General features: G+C 46.2%; 1 protein-coding gene across 1 annotated transcript in view; it reads right to left on the reverse strand.

Moving 5' to 3' along the window:
- Window positions 1-17107, reverse strand: part of FSTL1 (follistatin like 1) — a 61177-nt gene that overhangs the window by 8856 nt on the left and 35214 nt on the right. Inside the window, exons 6-8 of the mRNA XM_015409881.1 lie at window positions 15385-15547; window positions 12050-12162; window positions 9690-9800 (exon numbers count right to left, since the gene is read on the reverse strand). Coding sequence (XP_015265367.1) covers window positions 9690-9800; window positions 12050-12162; window positions 15385-15547 — 387 coding nt within the window. The remainder of the gene's footprint in view (window positions 1-9689; window positions 9801-12049; window positions 12163-15384; window positions 15548-17107) is intronic.

Genomic DNA, 17107 nt, shown 5'->3' on the forward strand with positions numbered 1-17107 from the left:
ATGAGCTGTGCTTTCAGGGTTGTGGCCTAATATGCTAATGAGTTTCTGGTGTTGGGTGTGGCCTATTATGCTAATGACTTCCTGCTGGGCTTTTTCTACAAAAAGAGCCCTGAATGCATATTCAGAAGATCCCATTGTATTCAACTGTGGTAGGGTTGCCAAATGTGCTTACCTGTCCCGGCGGGGGACTTTGGGTCGTCTCCCGGTGCGTGTGCGCCGCACGTACGTCGCTTCCCTGTGACGTCATCACGCTGGGCGGGGCATGGCCATTTGAGGGGAAAACTCTATGTTTTCCCCTCAAATGGCTGTGCCCCGCCCCAGCGTGATGATGTCACAGGGAAGTGACGTGCATGCGGCGCGCGCGTGCACTGGGAAGCAACACAAAGTTTCCCGCCGGCACAGGTGAGTACATTTGGCAACCCTAGTCTGGAGAAGCCTGCCTTCTAGCTTGATCAGCCATCTTCTACCAATCTGTGGAGGAAAATGAAAGTGAAACTCTTCAGGTTGAGTCAAAATGGTCGCCATTTTAGCTCTCCAAAATGAACAGCTTCATTTATACTTGTGAAGAAGCAATGTCTCTGAAGGCTCAGGCTGATAACAATTTTAAGGCCCTCACTGAGAAAGCCCCCCCCCTTTTGAACACCTCCAAACATGGTGTGCCAAAGGTGAGCCAGCCGCCTTCCTTCTTTTCCCCTCTGCCGAGGTTCCAAGTGACCATTCTCCCGCTTGGTCTAAAAAAACATAGGCTCCAGGACTGGCCCTGCCCTAGCCCTGTGGTGGTGATTTTCGTTCCCAAGGCTCCAACCCCACTGGGAAGGCTTTCAGGGACCCCTCGAACTCACCACCTCATTAAGTTCATTAAGTTTTGAGTAAACTTGGATGCCAGCCTCTCGGGGTGGGGGGCACACACGGAGGGTCAGATGGTCTCAGCAAGAGTCCAGGAGAAGTATCAGCTTCTTGGAATTGAGGGCGGTAAAGTTGGGACTGTTAAAACTCAACAAACACTTCATCGGGAAGCATGTGTTAGTCCAAATGGACAACACTACAACCAAGGCTGATGTCAACCGCCAAGGGGGAACCAAGGTACGGTCCCTACACAAAGAGGCGACGGAACTGTTGCTCTGGCCAGAGAAACATCTATTGTCCATCAGAGCGACACATGTAGCTGGGAAGGACAATGTCTTGGCCGATTGGTTAAGTCGGACACGGCTGGACCAGTCCGAGTGGGAACTCAACAGGGAAGTGTTCCTTCAGATAGGTCACAGGTTTGGAGAGATGTCGACGGACTTATTTGCGAGAGCTCAAAACCGACAAGTTTAAGCCTTCTTTTCCAGGACAGTAAGCAAGTGGGCCATAGGAACAGACGCTGTCAAAGATCGGAGCCGACCCTGTAGGAAGGGGCGAAGCTTATCCCAATAGTATGGACTGTCCCGCTCCCGAACCACCGAGAAAGGAAGCTTCACGGTAAGTGAAACAAATCTTCCATTCTCTGCCACGTTTCACATAAAATGTGACCTGATATTACAGCAATTACACTAGCTACCGACCAGCTCTTAAGCCCAATTCAAGGTGTTTGTTCTGACCTTTTAAAGCCAAACATGGCTTGGGACCGGGGTATCTGAAGAACCATTTTCTCCCTTACGTTCCTGCCTTGGGATTGAGACCACAGGGAGAGGCCCTCCTGACAGTCCCATCGAATAAAGAAGCTCATCTGATAGGCACAAGAGAGAGGCCTTTGTAGTGGTAGCCCTCACGATTTTGGAACAACCCCCCTCCCAGGAAGGTGCTCCTGGCCTCCTCATTTTTGATCTTTAATAAGCATCTGAAGCCATTTAGCACTGCATTTGATTAAACGGAGATTTTAAGGTTTTATGTATTTTTACATACTCTAGTTTATATATTTTACTTGTATATTGTAAGCCACTTTGAGCTCTGTAAGGAATTAATGTCTTTAAAAAATAAATTAAATAGTTGTACGTAGCAGATGGCCTTCATCCGTGAAGATTCACTGACAAAGTAATAAAAAAACCTTGGTGTAGTGGTTAAGTGCACGGACTCTAATCTGGGAGAACTGGGTTTGATTCCCTACTGCTCCACCCGCAGCTGTTGGATGACCTTGAGCAAGCTGTAGTTCTGTCAGAGCTGTCCTTGAAAGGGCAGTTCTTGAAAGAGCTCTCTTAGCCCCACCTACCCCACAGGGTGTCTGTTGTGGGGAGGGGAAGGGAAAGGAGATTGTAAGCCGCTCTAGACTCCGAATGAAGGGTGGGGTATAAATCCAATCTCCTCCTCCTCTTCTTCTTCTAGTTCAGCCAGTATCTAGAGAGCTAGTTTGGTGTAGTGGTTAAGTGCACAGACTCTAATCTGGGAGAACTAGGTTTGATTCCCCACTCTGCCACATACAACTGCTGGATGACCTTAGGCAAAGCCATAGTTCTCTCAGAGCTGTTCTTGAAAAAGAGCAGTTTCTGTCAGAGCTCTCAGCCCCACCTACCTCACAGGGTGTCTGTTGGGGGGGGGAAGGGAAAGGAGTTCGTAAGCCGCTCTGAGACTCCAAATGAAGGGCGGGGTATAAATCCAATCTCTTATCTTCTTCTCTACGTTATTTCAGCTAGCACAAGACTTCTGCTCAAGTCTCTTTAGACCTAGAATTTTCAGCCCCCCGGTTTCTGCCAATTCTTTGCCACTAAGCCCATTTTGAGCCAATTCACACAACCCCCCTGCGCTTAGGTGCCTCTGTTTTAGGGTGTTAGCATTCTGTCAGATCTTGCTCTTGGGCTTGGCGCAACGCCCCCCGCTTCTCCGGCAGCTCCCTGCTAAACCTCGTGGCCATCTGCCATTCGGTTTCGTCAACAGCCAGTGAGAAAGCGGAGCGGTCAGCCACAGAGAAAGAGGCAACATATTGTTCTGGCTTAAAACTCGAGAAAAGGAAGAAAGGCGATTCGGTGGCATTATGCCTGGCAATTCGCGGTGAGATTCAAAGCAGGCCAGCAGAAACAGGCCCGAGACTAAGATTCACGCCGAAAATGCGAACAGGCTGGGATTCTTTACTTCAGAAAGGTATCAATAAGAAGGAACATAATAAAAAGGACTGTGTGTTCTTCCCGCAATAATGGCTGCTATTAGGGAGGCAAAGGGGGAGGTGGGTTATTTGGCAGGCCCGCAGAAGGGAAGGAGAGGGTATTCAGTGGTTTTGAATAGGGACAAACTCTCAGCTGATCAAAGGAAACCCTTCTCTGCTGGACTGTGTAATTAGATTACCGAGCTCACTGCCGTGGCCAGGCCAAGATTTAAGGGAGCGTGAGGAATGGGTGTCAAAAATCTTCAAAGCCAAACCAGGGGCCATGAGAAGGCCTTAATGATATGCTTGGTTACCACACTGTAATATGTAGTGGTTATTTGCTTATTTCCCTCATTTCTATCCCACAGTTTTCTCCTCAGCGAGGACTCAAAGTGTCTTACATCATTCTCATTCTCATCCTCCTCCATTTTACCTGAAAGTGGGTGACTGGCCCAAGGTCAGAGAAGGATCTGGGAGACCCAGGTTCGAATGCCAGCTATACCATGGAAAAGCAACAGGTGACCCTGAGGCCAGTCACTCTCTTGGACTAGTTTGGTGTGGTGGTTAAGAGCACGGACTCTAATCTGGGAGAACCGGGTTTGATTCCCCACTCCTCCACATGCGGCTGCTGTTGTGACCTTGGGTCAGTCACAAGTTCTCTCAGAGCTGTTGTCTCAAGAGCAGTCCTCGAAAGAGCTCTCTCAGCCCCACCGACCTCACAGGGTGCCTGTTGTGGGGAGAGGAAGAGAAAGGGGATTGTAAACTGCTCTGAGACTCCTTTGGGTAGTGAAGGGCAAGGTATAAATCCAATATCTTCTTCTTGTTCTTCAAAGTTTTCTGGGAGCTGTTCTCTCAAGAGCAGTTTTCAAAAGAGCTTTCTCAGCCCCACCTACCTTACAGAATGTCTGTTGTGAAGAGGGGAAGGGAAAGAAGATTATAAACCTCTCGGAGACTCCTTCAGGTAGTGAAGGGCAGGGTATAAATCCAATATCTTCTTCTTGTTCTTCAAAGTTTTCTGGGAGCTGTTCTCTCAAGAGCAGTTTTCAAAAGAGCTTTCTCAGCCCCACCTACCTTACAGAATGTCTGTTGTGAAGAGGGGAAGGGAAAGAAGATTATAAACCTCTCGGAGACTCCTTCAGGTAGTGAAGGGCAGGGTATAAATCCAATATCTTCTTCTTGTTCTTCAAAGTTTTCTGGGAGCTGTTCTCTCAAGAGCAGTTTTCAAAAGAGCTTTCTCAGCCCCACCTACCTTACAGAATGTCTGTTGTGAAGAGGGGAAGGGAAAGAAGATTATAAACCTCTCGGAGACTCCTTCAGGTAGTGAAGGGTGGGGTATAAATCCAATCTCTTCTCTTCTTCTAACCTACCTCATGGGGTTGTTTTCGAGAGGATAAAATAGAGGAGGGAAAAAGTATGTCATAATCTATGTATGGTATGAACACTGTTTTATGATATCATCATTTCTTGATCGGTATTTGCATTAATTTTATGTGTTTGGATTCATGTAATAATGTCAAATTTATTGTCTGTTTATACTTTTTAGTGGTTCATGTAATAATGTCAAATTTATTGTCTGATATACTGTTTATACTTTTTAGTGGTTTGGTTTAGTATTCTGATGTTATTGATTTACGATATGTTTAAAAATGAAATAAAAATAAATATTAGAAAGTAATCTGAGTTGGGGAGAAAAGTAAATAAATCAAATAAACACTGGCTTTCCTTTGGCCAATGTTTCCACTCAACCCCAAAGACTCCCATACAGTGACAATTCCAGAAAGTCTCTGGGTATTCTGGACTCTTCCTTTAGTAAACATAAGATAAAGGGCCTGTTTAAATATATGATTCCACACACACACACACACCGGTCCTAGCCAGCTAAGTAAACTGACCAGATAACAAGGGACATTTTGAGAAGAGAACCACAGCAGGTTGACTGAGGTCTCTGAGGCTTGCCACAAATTAGAAAATAATTAATAGAGTAGAATTAGTGGTCACAATTCCAAAACACTAGTAACAAGTCAAAGAATAGAAGACAAAATTTGGTATAACAATTCGATAGTGAAGAAAGAATCCAACAGGTGACTCCTCTATATCCTTTCAGTAGGTAACTACGTCCTTCCTAGGTATGCCAGGAAGCCATTTGAGACATAAACTGTGCCTAGATTGCTGTGGAAACCAGGTCCCACTTTTCAGCCGTACAACTGAGGAAGAATGCTTTGAAATGTCTGGCATACCTAGGAAGGGCGTTTTTGACTGCAGATTTATCTTTGGGACACCCTCTGCCTTTTTTGTGGACTTTGAGGTCTTTAGGACACTATTATACTGAAAGGATATAGGGGAGTCGCCTGTTGGATTCTTTCTTAATTGTTATACCAAATTTTGTCTTCTATTCTTTGAATTGTTACTAGTGTTTTGGAATTGTGACCACTAATGGGAGGGGCTTCTAGTGTCCCGGCCCCACTGCTGGAACTTCCTGATGGCACCTGGTATTTTTGGCCACGGTGTGACACAGAGTGTTGGACTGGAGGGGCCACTGGCCTGGTCCAACATTGGCTTCTCTTATGTTCTTACTCTATTAGCTGTTTTACTGTAATTATGTTGCAATAGACTATTGTCTAATGCTAACTTGTGAAATCTGTGAATGCTTTGAGGGTCTACCCTTACGTTTTTCATCTCTGTACATTTCATACGCTTGGGGTCCCTACTGTTTGGCTTACGAATTAGAAAATGGCAAATGCCCTATTCCTTTGATGCCCCTCACCTAATTCATTCCAAGCGGTCCTCAGAAAGGAAGAGTGACTGGTGTCGACTTCACAGTGTATTCCTGTCGCAGAATTAGGGCTGGATTGAAGCTCAGTCCTCTGCTAAACCTCTGGTATACCTATCATACTTTAATTTCTATAGCAATTAGCCTCTATTGTTGAATCTGTGGTTCTGTTTCCCGGGAGGCTTCAGGACTCTGATAAGTGCCGTGGCCTTCGGGTACAGATAACTCTGTACACGCCTTTTTCCTTACTTGTCTTTTGCCTTGTGGAACGCTTATACAGTATCAAATTCTAAATAGATAGCATATCTGAAACCAGCTTCTTGGCACTCTCTTACTCAGCACTGACTCTCTGAGTCAACCTAACTTAACCCTGACTTTCCTTAACCTTTCTGACCCGAGTGATAAAAAGGGCTGACTTTGTTGTAGACATCCGATGTATGTCAAATGTTCGTCACAGACTTGACTGACAGTTACATTAGCCCCTATGGTGGGGAAAGGGTACTTAATGTTCGAATGAGCCAGTTTAGTGTGAGAGCCAGTTTGGTGTAGCGGTTAGGAGCGCGGACTCTAATCCGGGAGAACCGGGTTTGATTCCCCACTCCTCCACATGCAGCTGCTGACGTTTGCACAGTGGAGGGTCTACCGTCAACAGGCACGCTTTCCCAGGCCACCTTGAAATTAATTTCTCCTACATGTGAAAATTTCTCCTGCAGAAGGGAAGCCCGTGTAAGGAGCTTGAAGGTTGAAGTTCTTGTTGCCCAGGTTTCCCAAAGTGACTTCAGGACTGGAGTCTCTTGTTAGTGACGCTGATGCCCAGGGAACCAATTTCCGCAGGTTACCAAGGCAGTGGAACCAGAGGGAGTTTCTCCCACACCTCCCGACGTTCTTTCCTTGCTATCTTTTGTTTATCAAAACTCATTCGACACAGTGTTTGGTTCCTTCTGAAGCCACCAGGGTGCCTTGGCTTGTGCTGGAAGTATGAAAGACAAAATGGGTTCCAGCCTGCAGTTGAAGACAAGGGCCCGGAGAAACAGCGATGGATGGATTCGAGAGCCAGTTTGGTGTAGTGGTTAAGAGCGCGGACTCTAATCTTGGAGAACCAGGTTTGATTATGAAAAGGTTCCTGCACCCCTCATGTCCCCAACAATTCTTGGCCCCTTTGACTATGAAAATAATGTGCTAGTACTAGCAGTGCTAGTGATGAGGATGAGGGGGGTGACACCAGGCACTGATGCTGCCAACAGGCCTAACACTTAACAATGGTGAGACCCCCCAAGGCAGAGATCCCTGACTTGGAGTCTCCGAACCCGGACCACCAGAGACAATATCCCCTGATTCCTCCAAAGAGCCAGCAGTCACATTGCCCGAGGCCTCAAATCACAAAGGCAAAACAAGCGCTCCTTGTACAGATGTCACAGGCTGGAAGAATGAGGGTTAGCCCTTTAACATTCCCTGCTTTGCAAGAAGTAGGTGAAGCTGGAGAAAAGGACCTGGGTTTGTTTTTTTGGGGGGGGGGAGAAGGGGTTACATGGAATAAAAAGGTTCAGTTGGACCTGGCAATAAACTGTTTGTTTCCAGTGGTCTGTCTAGGCTGCTAAAATCTTGCTTCTGACCACTCTTGTTCCTGTTGTGAAAGGGAACCTGACCCCTGATTAGAGCTGTACATTTTCTAAGAATGTTGACAGTATGTGGAGGGCAGTTCCCCCCTCCCCCCCGTTTTTTGGAGGGAGAAAAATGTAACTTTCGGAAACAAAACTTGAAATGCAAACTGTACTTCCTTATCAAACAAACTAGTCTGAGAACATAAAATATGTAATTCACGCCTTTGTTAGAATATACCACTTCACTACGGGGCACAGATTCAAATTTTAACGCATGAATGCCTCAGTTTTGTTCAAATGAAATTGTAAAAATACCCAATGGGGGGGGGGCATTCCTTTCCTTTCTTGGAGCTTCACATCTCTATTTCCTGATCCTTAAGCTAATGAAGTGAGTCAGATCTTTGACCTATCAAGGGCCGTATTGTCTACTCAGACTGGCAGTGTCTCTCCAGGGTCTCAGGCTGAGGTCTTCCTCATCACCTACTGCCTGGTCTGTTTTGACTGGAGATGCTGGGGATTGAACTTGGGGCCTCCTGCATTCCACAGCAGATGCTCTACCACTGAGCCACAGCCCCTTTCTTCAGTCAGTTGTTTCACTGAACACTCCACCCCCAAACCTTTGGGTTTGGGCCATAAATCTCTTCTTCATGGATCTCTGGATGTCTGGAAAGTTAGTATCACCACATAACCGACCCCTCTATTAGCTGTCAATCACCTCTGCTTTCTTAGTTCTGTATTGTGTGTGTGAATGCTTGATTATTGTTTGTATGCTTGAGAAAATTTAGTAAAGAAATAATTATTTTAGCTACCCAGTCTCTGTGTCTGTTCCTGGGTTCTTGGGAATTCTGACTCCAGTAAACACAGGCACACGCACTTGTGAGTGTGCGTGCACCTGGAAGTCAAGGTGACCTCTGGTGACTGAATCCTACTGGGGACCTGGAGGGTATTCAGAGAGGTGGCTGAATGAAGCCTGCCCCCGCCTCCCACCTCTGGTATTCCACAGAGGTCTCCCATCCAAGTCCTCGCCAGGGTCGACCCTGCTTAGTTTCTGAGATCTGACGAGAAGAGAAGAAGAGGAGGAGATTGGATTTATACCCAGCCCTTCACTACCCAAAGGAGTCTCAGAGCGGCTCACAATCTCCTCCCCCTCCCCACAACAGACACCCTGTGAGGTAGGCGGGGCTGAGAGAGCTCTGACAGAAACTGCTCTTTTCCAAGAACAGCTGTGCCAGAAACTACGGCTTGCCCAAGGTCATCCAGCCAGGTGCAAGTGGAGGAGTGGGGAATCAAACCCGGTTCTCCCAGATTAGAGTCTGTGCACTTAACCACTACACCAAGCGGGCTTGCCTGGGCTATTCAGGTCAGGGCGTCTGTGCAGCATCATGGGAGGCCGAAGTATCGCTAAAGTGGGACCCTGTTATTACATCTGTTTACAAGCCACCTCAAACTGAATGAAGAATGGCTATCACTATGAGCACTTTATAGTATTAACTGTATTTAAGTTATGTAAGGTAAGACTGTTTTATCTTGTTTTAATTGTTTTATCTTGGCACATGGTGCCGTTAACTGTGAGCCACCCTGAGCCCGTCCGCAGGGAGGGCGGGATATAAATCTAATAAATAAATAAATAAATAAATAAAAAGATTGATTTGGCAGCAGATGCGACCCCTACATAAGAAACTTCGCTGTGTGACCGAAGGCAAGCTGTGGCAGCCATTTTGTGGCTGGCTCCGCTTCCTGTGGCAGCCATTTTGTGACTGGCTCCGCTTCCTGTGGCAGCCATTTTGTGACTGGCTCCGCCTCCTGCAGCACCCCCTGTGTGGCAGCTACTTTGTGGCTGCATCCACCACACTGTGTCAGAATTCCAACGGTGCCCACCAGCTCAAAAAGGCTGGGGACCCCTGCTTTAACCAGTCTCTTACTCATATTATATGGGCCAATGCAAATGTTTCCAGTCTGAGTAATAATTTCTCATTTTCCTAAACGTTTTAACTGAAAATCCAAGATGACACCTGCATTAATCCCCGTCCCTCAAAAAACCCAGTTTCCATCTTCAAAACAAAAAACCTGCATCACCTTAATCTGGCATGACCTCACAGATCTTCAATATTCCCGTGTATTTTCGTCATGGAAGGTAAGTGAAGTGCTCGGAACAAGAGCCAGCATTCCAGACACCCCAGGCCTCGGCCATGCCAGAAAACAAGGGATTAAAAAAAGAAAACCCTTCTGCAATGAGCCTGTCTTTCTCAGCTGTACATACCCTCGCAGGTCATGGCGGTGCAAACCCACTTCCCGCAGGCACAGACGCAGCGGTTACACTCCACCTGGGTCTCTGCCCCGTCCTCATAGGTCTCGTCTTCAAGGGCACACTCTGAAACGGCAGAGGGGAGAATCCGGTTTGAACGTATGTGGAATGGTTTGGCATTCGGAGTGCTGCGCAGCCGTCTTCTAATCAAACCAGCTAACCCGCATTCTGGCTTGACCTACTCCTTTGCTTTCTCTCTAAGGGCCAGGGGTCATTTCGTAGAAAAAGAGGTGCAGGAGCTCATTTGCATATGCCACACCCCCTGTCAAAGGGCAGGCATGCAAGCATGGCACCTGGAGAAGATCGGGCAGGGAACCCAGGCATGTTTAGAATGCCATCTGGGGAAGGGAAAGAAAGGCATTTAAATTTCCCCAGGCGGGCCAGGGATGGCGGTGGGGGGGGGCGCCCCGGGCTCCTTACTGCCGGAGCGCTGTTCCACTGCGCTCTGGCAGGAAACGACCCCTGCTAAGGGCTAAAGGTTTCCACCATGCTGGTGACAGGTGGAAATGGCCCTGTTTAGGAGGGGGCCCAGAAGCATGTGTCGGCATTGTTGGTTTTGTGGCTGAGGCCTAGGATGAGACTTGAGTTAACGACAGCTGAGATAATGGGCAGGACTTAGATGGGTTGCCAGCTCTGGGTTGGGAAATACCTGGAGATTTGCGGGGGTGGAGCCTAAGGAGGGCGGGGTCTGGGGAGGGTATAAATGCCACAGAGTCCACCTTTCAAAGTGGCCAGTTTCTCCAGGGGGACTGATCTCTGTTGCCCGGAGATCAGTTGTGATCCCAGGAGATCTCCGGCCACCACCTGGACTTTACAAATTGTGAGAGATCACGGGAGAAGATCATCAACCAATATAAACAACCGTGATATAGTTACTAAGAACTTATTTTATGTAAATTTCTATGCAATTAGTTTATATTACTTAAGCCCTATAAAGATTTTTAACATTACTAGATACCAAATAATTTTACAGTGCATATAATTCCTCTATGATGAATAAAGTGCTTAGGTCAAATAACTGTCCATATAGTCACTCTGAACTTCTGACTGACAGCTTCTTCATCTGTCCAACGTTCTATGTGGCAATCCCTCCTCTTTATGCTGTAAGCGTTAGTCAAGGCCAGATTCTTCCTCCACTTCTATTAGTAGCACATCTGCAGCTTCCCACCAATTGGACGGCTCAAAAACCCGTTTCTGTGCTCTTCTTCAGGGCAAATTCCGCAGTAGAAACATCAAAACAGGTGGCTCTGCTAGCTTCTGACAAGATTAGAGTTTTCACGAGCTAGCTGAGCCACCTGTTCTTCTAATCTTGTCAGAAGCTAGCGGAGCTGCCTGTTTTGATGTTTCTACTGCGGAATTTGCCCTGAAGAAGAGCACAGAAACGGGTTTTCGAGCCATCCCGCGGATGTGCTGTTAATAGAAGTGGGGAAAGAATGTGTCCTTGACTGAAGCTTACAACATAAAGAGGAGGGGATTGCCACATAGAACGTTGAACGGATGAAGAAGTTGTCAGTTAGAAGTTCAGAGTAACTATATGGACAGTTATTTGACCTAAGCACTTTATTCATCATAGAGGAATTATATGCACTGTAAAATTATTTGGTATCTAGTAATGTTAAAAATCTTTATAGGGCTTAAGTAATATAAACTAATTGCATAGAAATTTACATAAAATAAGTTCTTAGTAACTATATCACGGTTGTTTATATTGGTTGATGATCTTCTCCCGTGATCTCTCACAATTTGTAAAGTCCAGGTGGTGGCCGGAGATCTCCTGGGATCACAACTGATCTCCGGGCAACAGAGATCAGTCCCCCTGGAGAAACTGGCCACTTTGAAAGGTGGACTCTGTGGCATTTATACCCTCCCCAGACCCCGCCCTCCTTAGGCTCCACCCCCGCAAATCTCCAGGTATTTCCCAACCCAGAGCTGGCAACCCATCTAAGTCCTGCCCATTATCCCCTGAAGAAGAGCACAGAAATGGGTTTTGTAGCCGTCCAACTGGTATAAGGCTGTGATCACACACACTAAATAATCCACTTTCAATCCACTTTCAATGCACTTTCCAACTGGATTTTGCCAGTTCAGACACTAAAATCCAGTTGGAAAGTGCATTGAAAGTGGATTGAAAGTGGATTATTTAGTGTGTGTGATCACAGCCTAAGTGAATTGCGTAGAAATTTACATAAAGTAAGTTCTTAGTAACTATATCATGGTTGTTTATATCGGTTGATCACCACCTGGAGTTGGACAACCCTTTCTCTCACAGTTTTGGGGCCCCATTCCCACCCCTCACGCAGGCCAGGGGCTCCTACTTTTCTCTGGTGGGTTGAAGGACGGGTTGAGGCACTTGAGGAATTCGTTGAAGCTGAGCTTCCAGTCGGCATTTTCATCCGAAAGTTCAATGAGGGCGTCCACACAGAGTCCCCTGGAAAGAAGGAAGAAAAAAAGTCTCTTCACCAACTCAAAATTCTTCCACCCTGAGGCAAACTCTGGTAAAGCAGGAGCGGTCCACATATTTACAAGCAAACATAGCCAACTCAGTTCAACTGGGTTTCCTTTTTTTTAAATAATTAAATACTTTATTGTTTTAATTTATCAATACAGAAAGTAATATCAGAAAAGCTTCAAATTGTTAAAAGTACCTCAAAATACAATATTCTAAAATTAAGTCAATGTGCTTTATACAACCTAACAATTTTACAGAAACATCCTCTATTAAGCATAAAATTATTGTCCTAATGAGTTAGGAAAGTAAAAGATAAGTATTTCATCATTTGTTAGCTGACATTCCCATAGTAAATTTCACATCACTAGCCACTTGTGATACTATGCATTGGTTGGGAGTATATCATGTGTTGAAAGGTAAGAGAATATCGGAAACCAAATTGTTTCGAATTTGGATAGGGATGTCCGATCTGTTTGTGCTCTATGTATTCTGTCTGTGATTTTTGCCATCACAAACTGTTCCCAAATCTTATCATGCCAAGCATTTAATGTAGGTGGCAGCGGAGATTTCCAGCATGTGGCTATTGTCAATCGAGCTGTTGCTAGGAGTAATGCTATTATCTCTTTGGTTCTATTATCTATGGTGTCATCCCAGTGATTCAGCAACAAAGTCTCAGGACTTGAGTTGAAGTCGTGCAAAGTTATTTCAATAATTTGTTTTTGAACTTCCTCCCAGAAGTGACGGATCTTTGGCCACCCCCACCAGCAATGTAAATAAGTGCCGATCTGCTCGCATCCTTTCCAACATATTGGGTTGTTGTTAGAGTCTATTTTATATAATTGATGTGGAGTTATGTACCACCTGGAATAAAGTTTTAAAAATTGTACTCTAACATTGTATATGCTGGAACTATTGGCTGGAGAGGACCATATAATATCCCAGTCTTCTTCTTCAGCTGGGTTTCCTGAAGAATCACATCTGCCAAAGGCCCTCAGGCTACTGGGCAACCCATCCTTCTGACCTTCTGTGACCTAAATTAATAGACCCCTTTCCTTATCAGTTTCACAAGCACCAGGATTGCCATGTCAAACCGCAGACTCGAAGAGTGGCAAGGTTAATGAGCCACAGCTTAAAAAGCAGCCGGCTGCGAGGGCAAGAACTTTTAATATCTCTGCTGCATGCCTGAAGGAGCAAAGTTCTGGTTCACGGGGAGGGCAATCCTGTGAGAATGACAGCAGAACCGCCCAGTGGAAATTCTTTTTCCTCACATTCCTGTTTTTAAAAGGAGGAGAAATGTGGAACAGAATGGCCTGTGTAATTCAACTCCAGCACAATTTCAAATTGACTTTTCCACTCGCCTAGTGCGGGCTGCGTTACTTTTAAGAAAACAGATAACGGAAAAGGGCAGATAAGCACAGGAGTGTTACTGCGACTGTCGGGTTTCGATTGGAAGAGGTGTTTCTTTCCTGCGTAAGGCGCAGGCGATGCTCACTGGCGCAATCGTCTCCCTGTTTGTGTCTCTTTCTAATAAAAACGATCAAAGCTGCAATGGAAGCTTCCTTTGTTCCTTCCTGTCCTTTTTCTTCTCAGATTTGTACCTTTCAGCGGCTTTTCCGCCTGCTGGCTTTTCTTGTCCCAAATAAAACTGCTGGCATGGAAGAGACAGGCAACCAGCCAGAAAGGAAAGGTCTGAGCAGCCCACTCACCCAACCTTTCTTCCTGCTCTCAAATGGTGGAGGAAAGTACTGTTATGTGTCAGGTCTTGAAGGAACTCACTCCCAACAACACTCTCTTGGCAGTGATTAGTTTATGGAGAGGTAAAGAGGTTTCAAGCATAAACGAGTCTGTGTCAGAACTGAGTCCCTTGGCGCCAGTTCTCCAATTATGCATAATTCAAACAATCCCTGCCCCCCCAGTGACCAGACCAATCACATCCATACATCCAGCCCGCCAAAATCTACGGTACACCATCAGCCTTCCTACAACACCTGCAAATCTATGGTTACATTATTTAGCAGTGTCTGGTACCAGTGTCTGGTACTCAAGGTCAGCATGCATACATCCCACCAAACTGTGCATGGACGCAGTTACAAGCCAAGCACGACTCTCAGCAAAGCAACTCCACACACGCACTCACGCATGCGCCCCCCCCCCCATTCCCAGCCAGAGTGAAACAAGGCAGTGAGCTTACAGGTACCAAAGACAGGCAGTTAAGAAATGTATGGCGAACGAGGCCCGAGTTTGACTTTATGTCACAGTCGACTGATGGCAACCCAGTGTCAGCTAGGCCTCTGTCTAGTCCTTGCTGCCATGGGACTGAGTAGACTTTGGAATGTTAACTTTCGATTCTGATGTGTCTTCACTGTTTCTCTTATCTATGCTTGACCTTCAGTGCCTGGTGTAGTATTTCTCTTGGGAATTAATGTCTATTACTTTGGCGGGCTTCTACCTGGCCCCTCACTGGCCCTGGTCCATCAGGGAGTCTCCCTGAATTATGTATAAGAAGAAGAAGAAGAAGAAAAGATTGGATTTATACCCCACCCTTCACTCGGATTCTCAGAGTGGCTTACAAACTCCTTTCCCTTCCCCTCCCCACAACGGGTGGGGCTGAGAGAGCTCTTTCCAGAACTGTCCTTGAGAGAACAGCATCTGACAGAACTATGGCTTGCCCAAGGTCATCCAGCAGCTGCAAGTGGAGGAGTGGGGGAATCAAACCTGGTTCTCCCAGATTAGAGTCCACGCACTTAACAACTACACCAAACTGGCCACTATAACTGCTTGCTTTGCGTGCTTTTGGCCAGTTCTAACGCAGGATGGTTAAGATGTCTGCATACTATCATCTGTCTCAATAAACTTTACTTCTTTGAATGAAAGCTGTTGGGAACTGATTGCTGCAGGAGTCTGACACCCAGTAGGGTTTTCAAGGCAGGAGACATTCAGAGGCAGTTCGCCATTGCCTGCCTCTACCCAGCAAACCTGGACTTCCTTGGTGGTCTCCCATCAGAGGGCCAACCAGGACCGACCCTGCTTAGTTTCTGAGATCTGCCGACATCAAGCTAGCTTGGTCCATCCAGGTCAGGGTGTTCTCAACTATCACTCCTGAAGCTTTTATTTTTTTTATTAAAAAAACCCCCTCCCCACATACATAATGTGATGCAGTCCTATGCGGCGCCTAAACTTTATTCTCCTGCCTCCACCTACCTGAGCAGCCTGTTGGTCTCTTGGTCCACGTAGCTGGTGAGGTTGACGGCCGTCTCGTTCTGTTCCACAAACTTCAGGAGCTCACTGGAGTCCAAGCCGGAGTCCCCATCATCAACATTCTGGAAAGATGTGAAGCAGGATGCAAAAAGAGGGTTAACTCCCTCTTCACAAGAACACGAGAAGCTGCCTGATACGGAGTCAGGCCACTGGGGTCCATCAAGGTCTGTATTGTCCACTCTAGACTGGCAGCAGCTCTCCAGGGTTTTAGGTGGAGGTCTTTCCCAATCACCTGATCATTACAACTGGAGATGCCAGGGGCCGAACCTGGGACCTTTTGCGTGACACTGAGCCTCAGCCCCTCCCCCCTTCCCTTTCTACAAATGCTTCCTCAAAGCACCCAAGAACCGTATCTTCCCTTCTCCTTGACCAGCTCCTCGTACTTCAGAGGCTGTGTCCACACCTGCCCCCTTTGTTTCCCCTTAACTTTCACTTGCCCCTTCAGGATCTTTGTGCCTCTGTGGCACATACTTTCCAAATCTTTTTATTATACAGAAAACAAACACAACACAAACAAACATAAACACATAAATTGGGGTTTCTGTTACACCCTTAAATTGTCTAAGTACTTCGTACAATATTTAATTATTTATTTTCTACACTCCACATCATAGTTTTGTATAAGTCTTTGGCATATAATTAAAAACAAAGTTCTTGTTCCCTTCTGAATTAGTTGTATGTCAATATATTTTATTTGTTGTATTCTTAAACCCATTTGTAAAATCTTAACCCTGTATTTTGCCTCTGCGGCACATACGGCCTAGCGCAAACATCAGTACAGGCCCAAAAGAGACAGCAAGCGACAGACTGGCGTTCCTCCTCAGACGTGGATTGGCCCCCAGGCTGGGCTGCTTTCTTCTCCATAGGTTCACTCTTGAGACCCAAACTAGACTAGAGATTACGTGTAACTCTTGGTCGCCATGGGGACTAGCAAAAACACAGCGATGCAAGTTCCCTCTGGGGAACTCAACCCTGATGCACCGCAGGGGCCCCAGTCAGATCAAGACCACAGTAGGTATTATATGACTCATCAGGACTGGTCTGTAACTGGATGATGGCCTTACTGGGAAGCCAGCACCCTGTCAGGTAGCCCTGTCATGAGTCTGGAATGTGGAGGGGTGCCCTCCCATTTTCTGTCTCAGCTCTCCCTGGCTCACCAACTGTTGCTATCTTATGCTTGACCTTGTAGATGCTACAGCTTTTCTCGGCTGTGAAAGTTAACGGCTTTTTACTTTGCCTGCTTGCTTTGCCTGCACGCGCGAGATGTATCCATTGGCTTATGCTTACAAGGGGGATGTTTGATTCTACTATAAATCAGAGGCCCATGTATAGGTGGCCATTCCTGACACAAGCTGTTTACGTGTCTCTAGTACTGGATTTACCAATCAACAGTTATCTTCTTATGAAGCCCTGTGTTGTGTAACCTGACTAAAGACCCTGACACACCCTTCCTCTCCCCCCACCCTAGTGAAACTGGTACTGCTGCACTGGGCTTGGTTTCTTTCTCTCAGACCATTTAGGCTTCGCTGTCTTACTGAAACAACACTAACATTTCTTGCTATTTTTATGAGAACTGTTTATGCAATTGAATTCCACATGAAATTTAACAACAATCCATTAGGGGTTTTTTTTTAACCTTCTTCTTAGCTAACCCCTTTTTCCAGTT

The sequence above is a fragment of the Gekko japonicus genome, unplaced genomic scaffold, assembly GCF_001447785.1.
Source record: "Gekko japonicus isolate JY-2015 unplaced genomic scaffold, Gekko_japonicus_V1.1 scaffold170, whole genome shotgun sequence".
In the NCBI taxonomy this organism is placed as follows: domain Eukaryota; kingdom Metazoa; phylum Chordata; class Lepidosauria; order Squamata; family Gekkonidae; genus Gekko; species Gekko japonicus.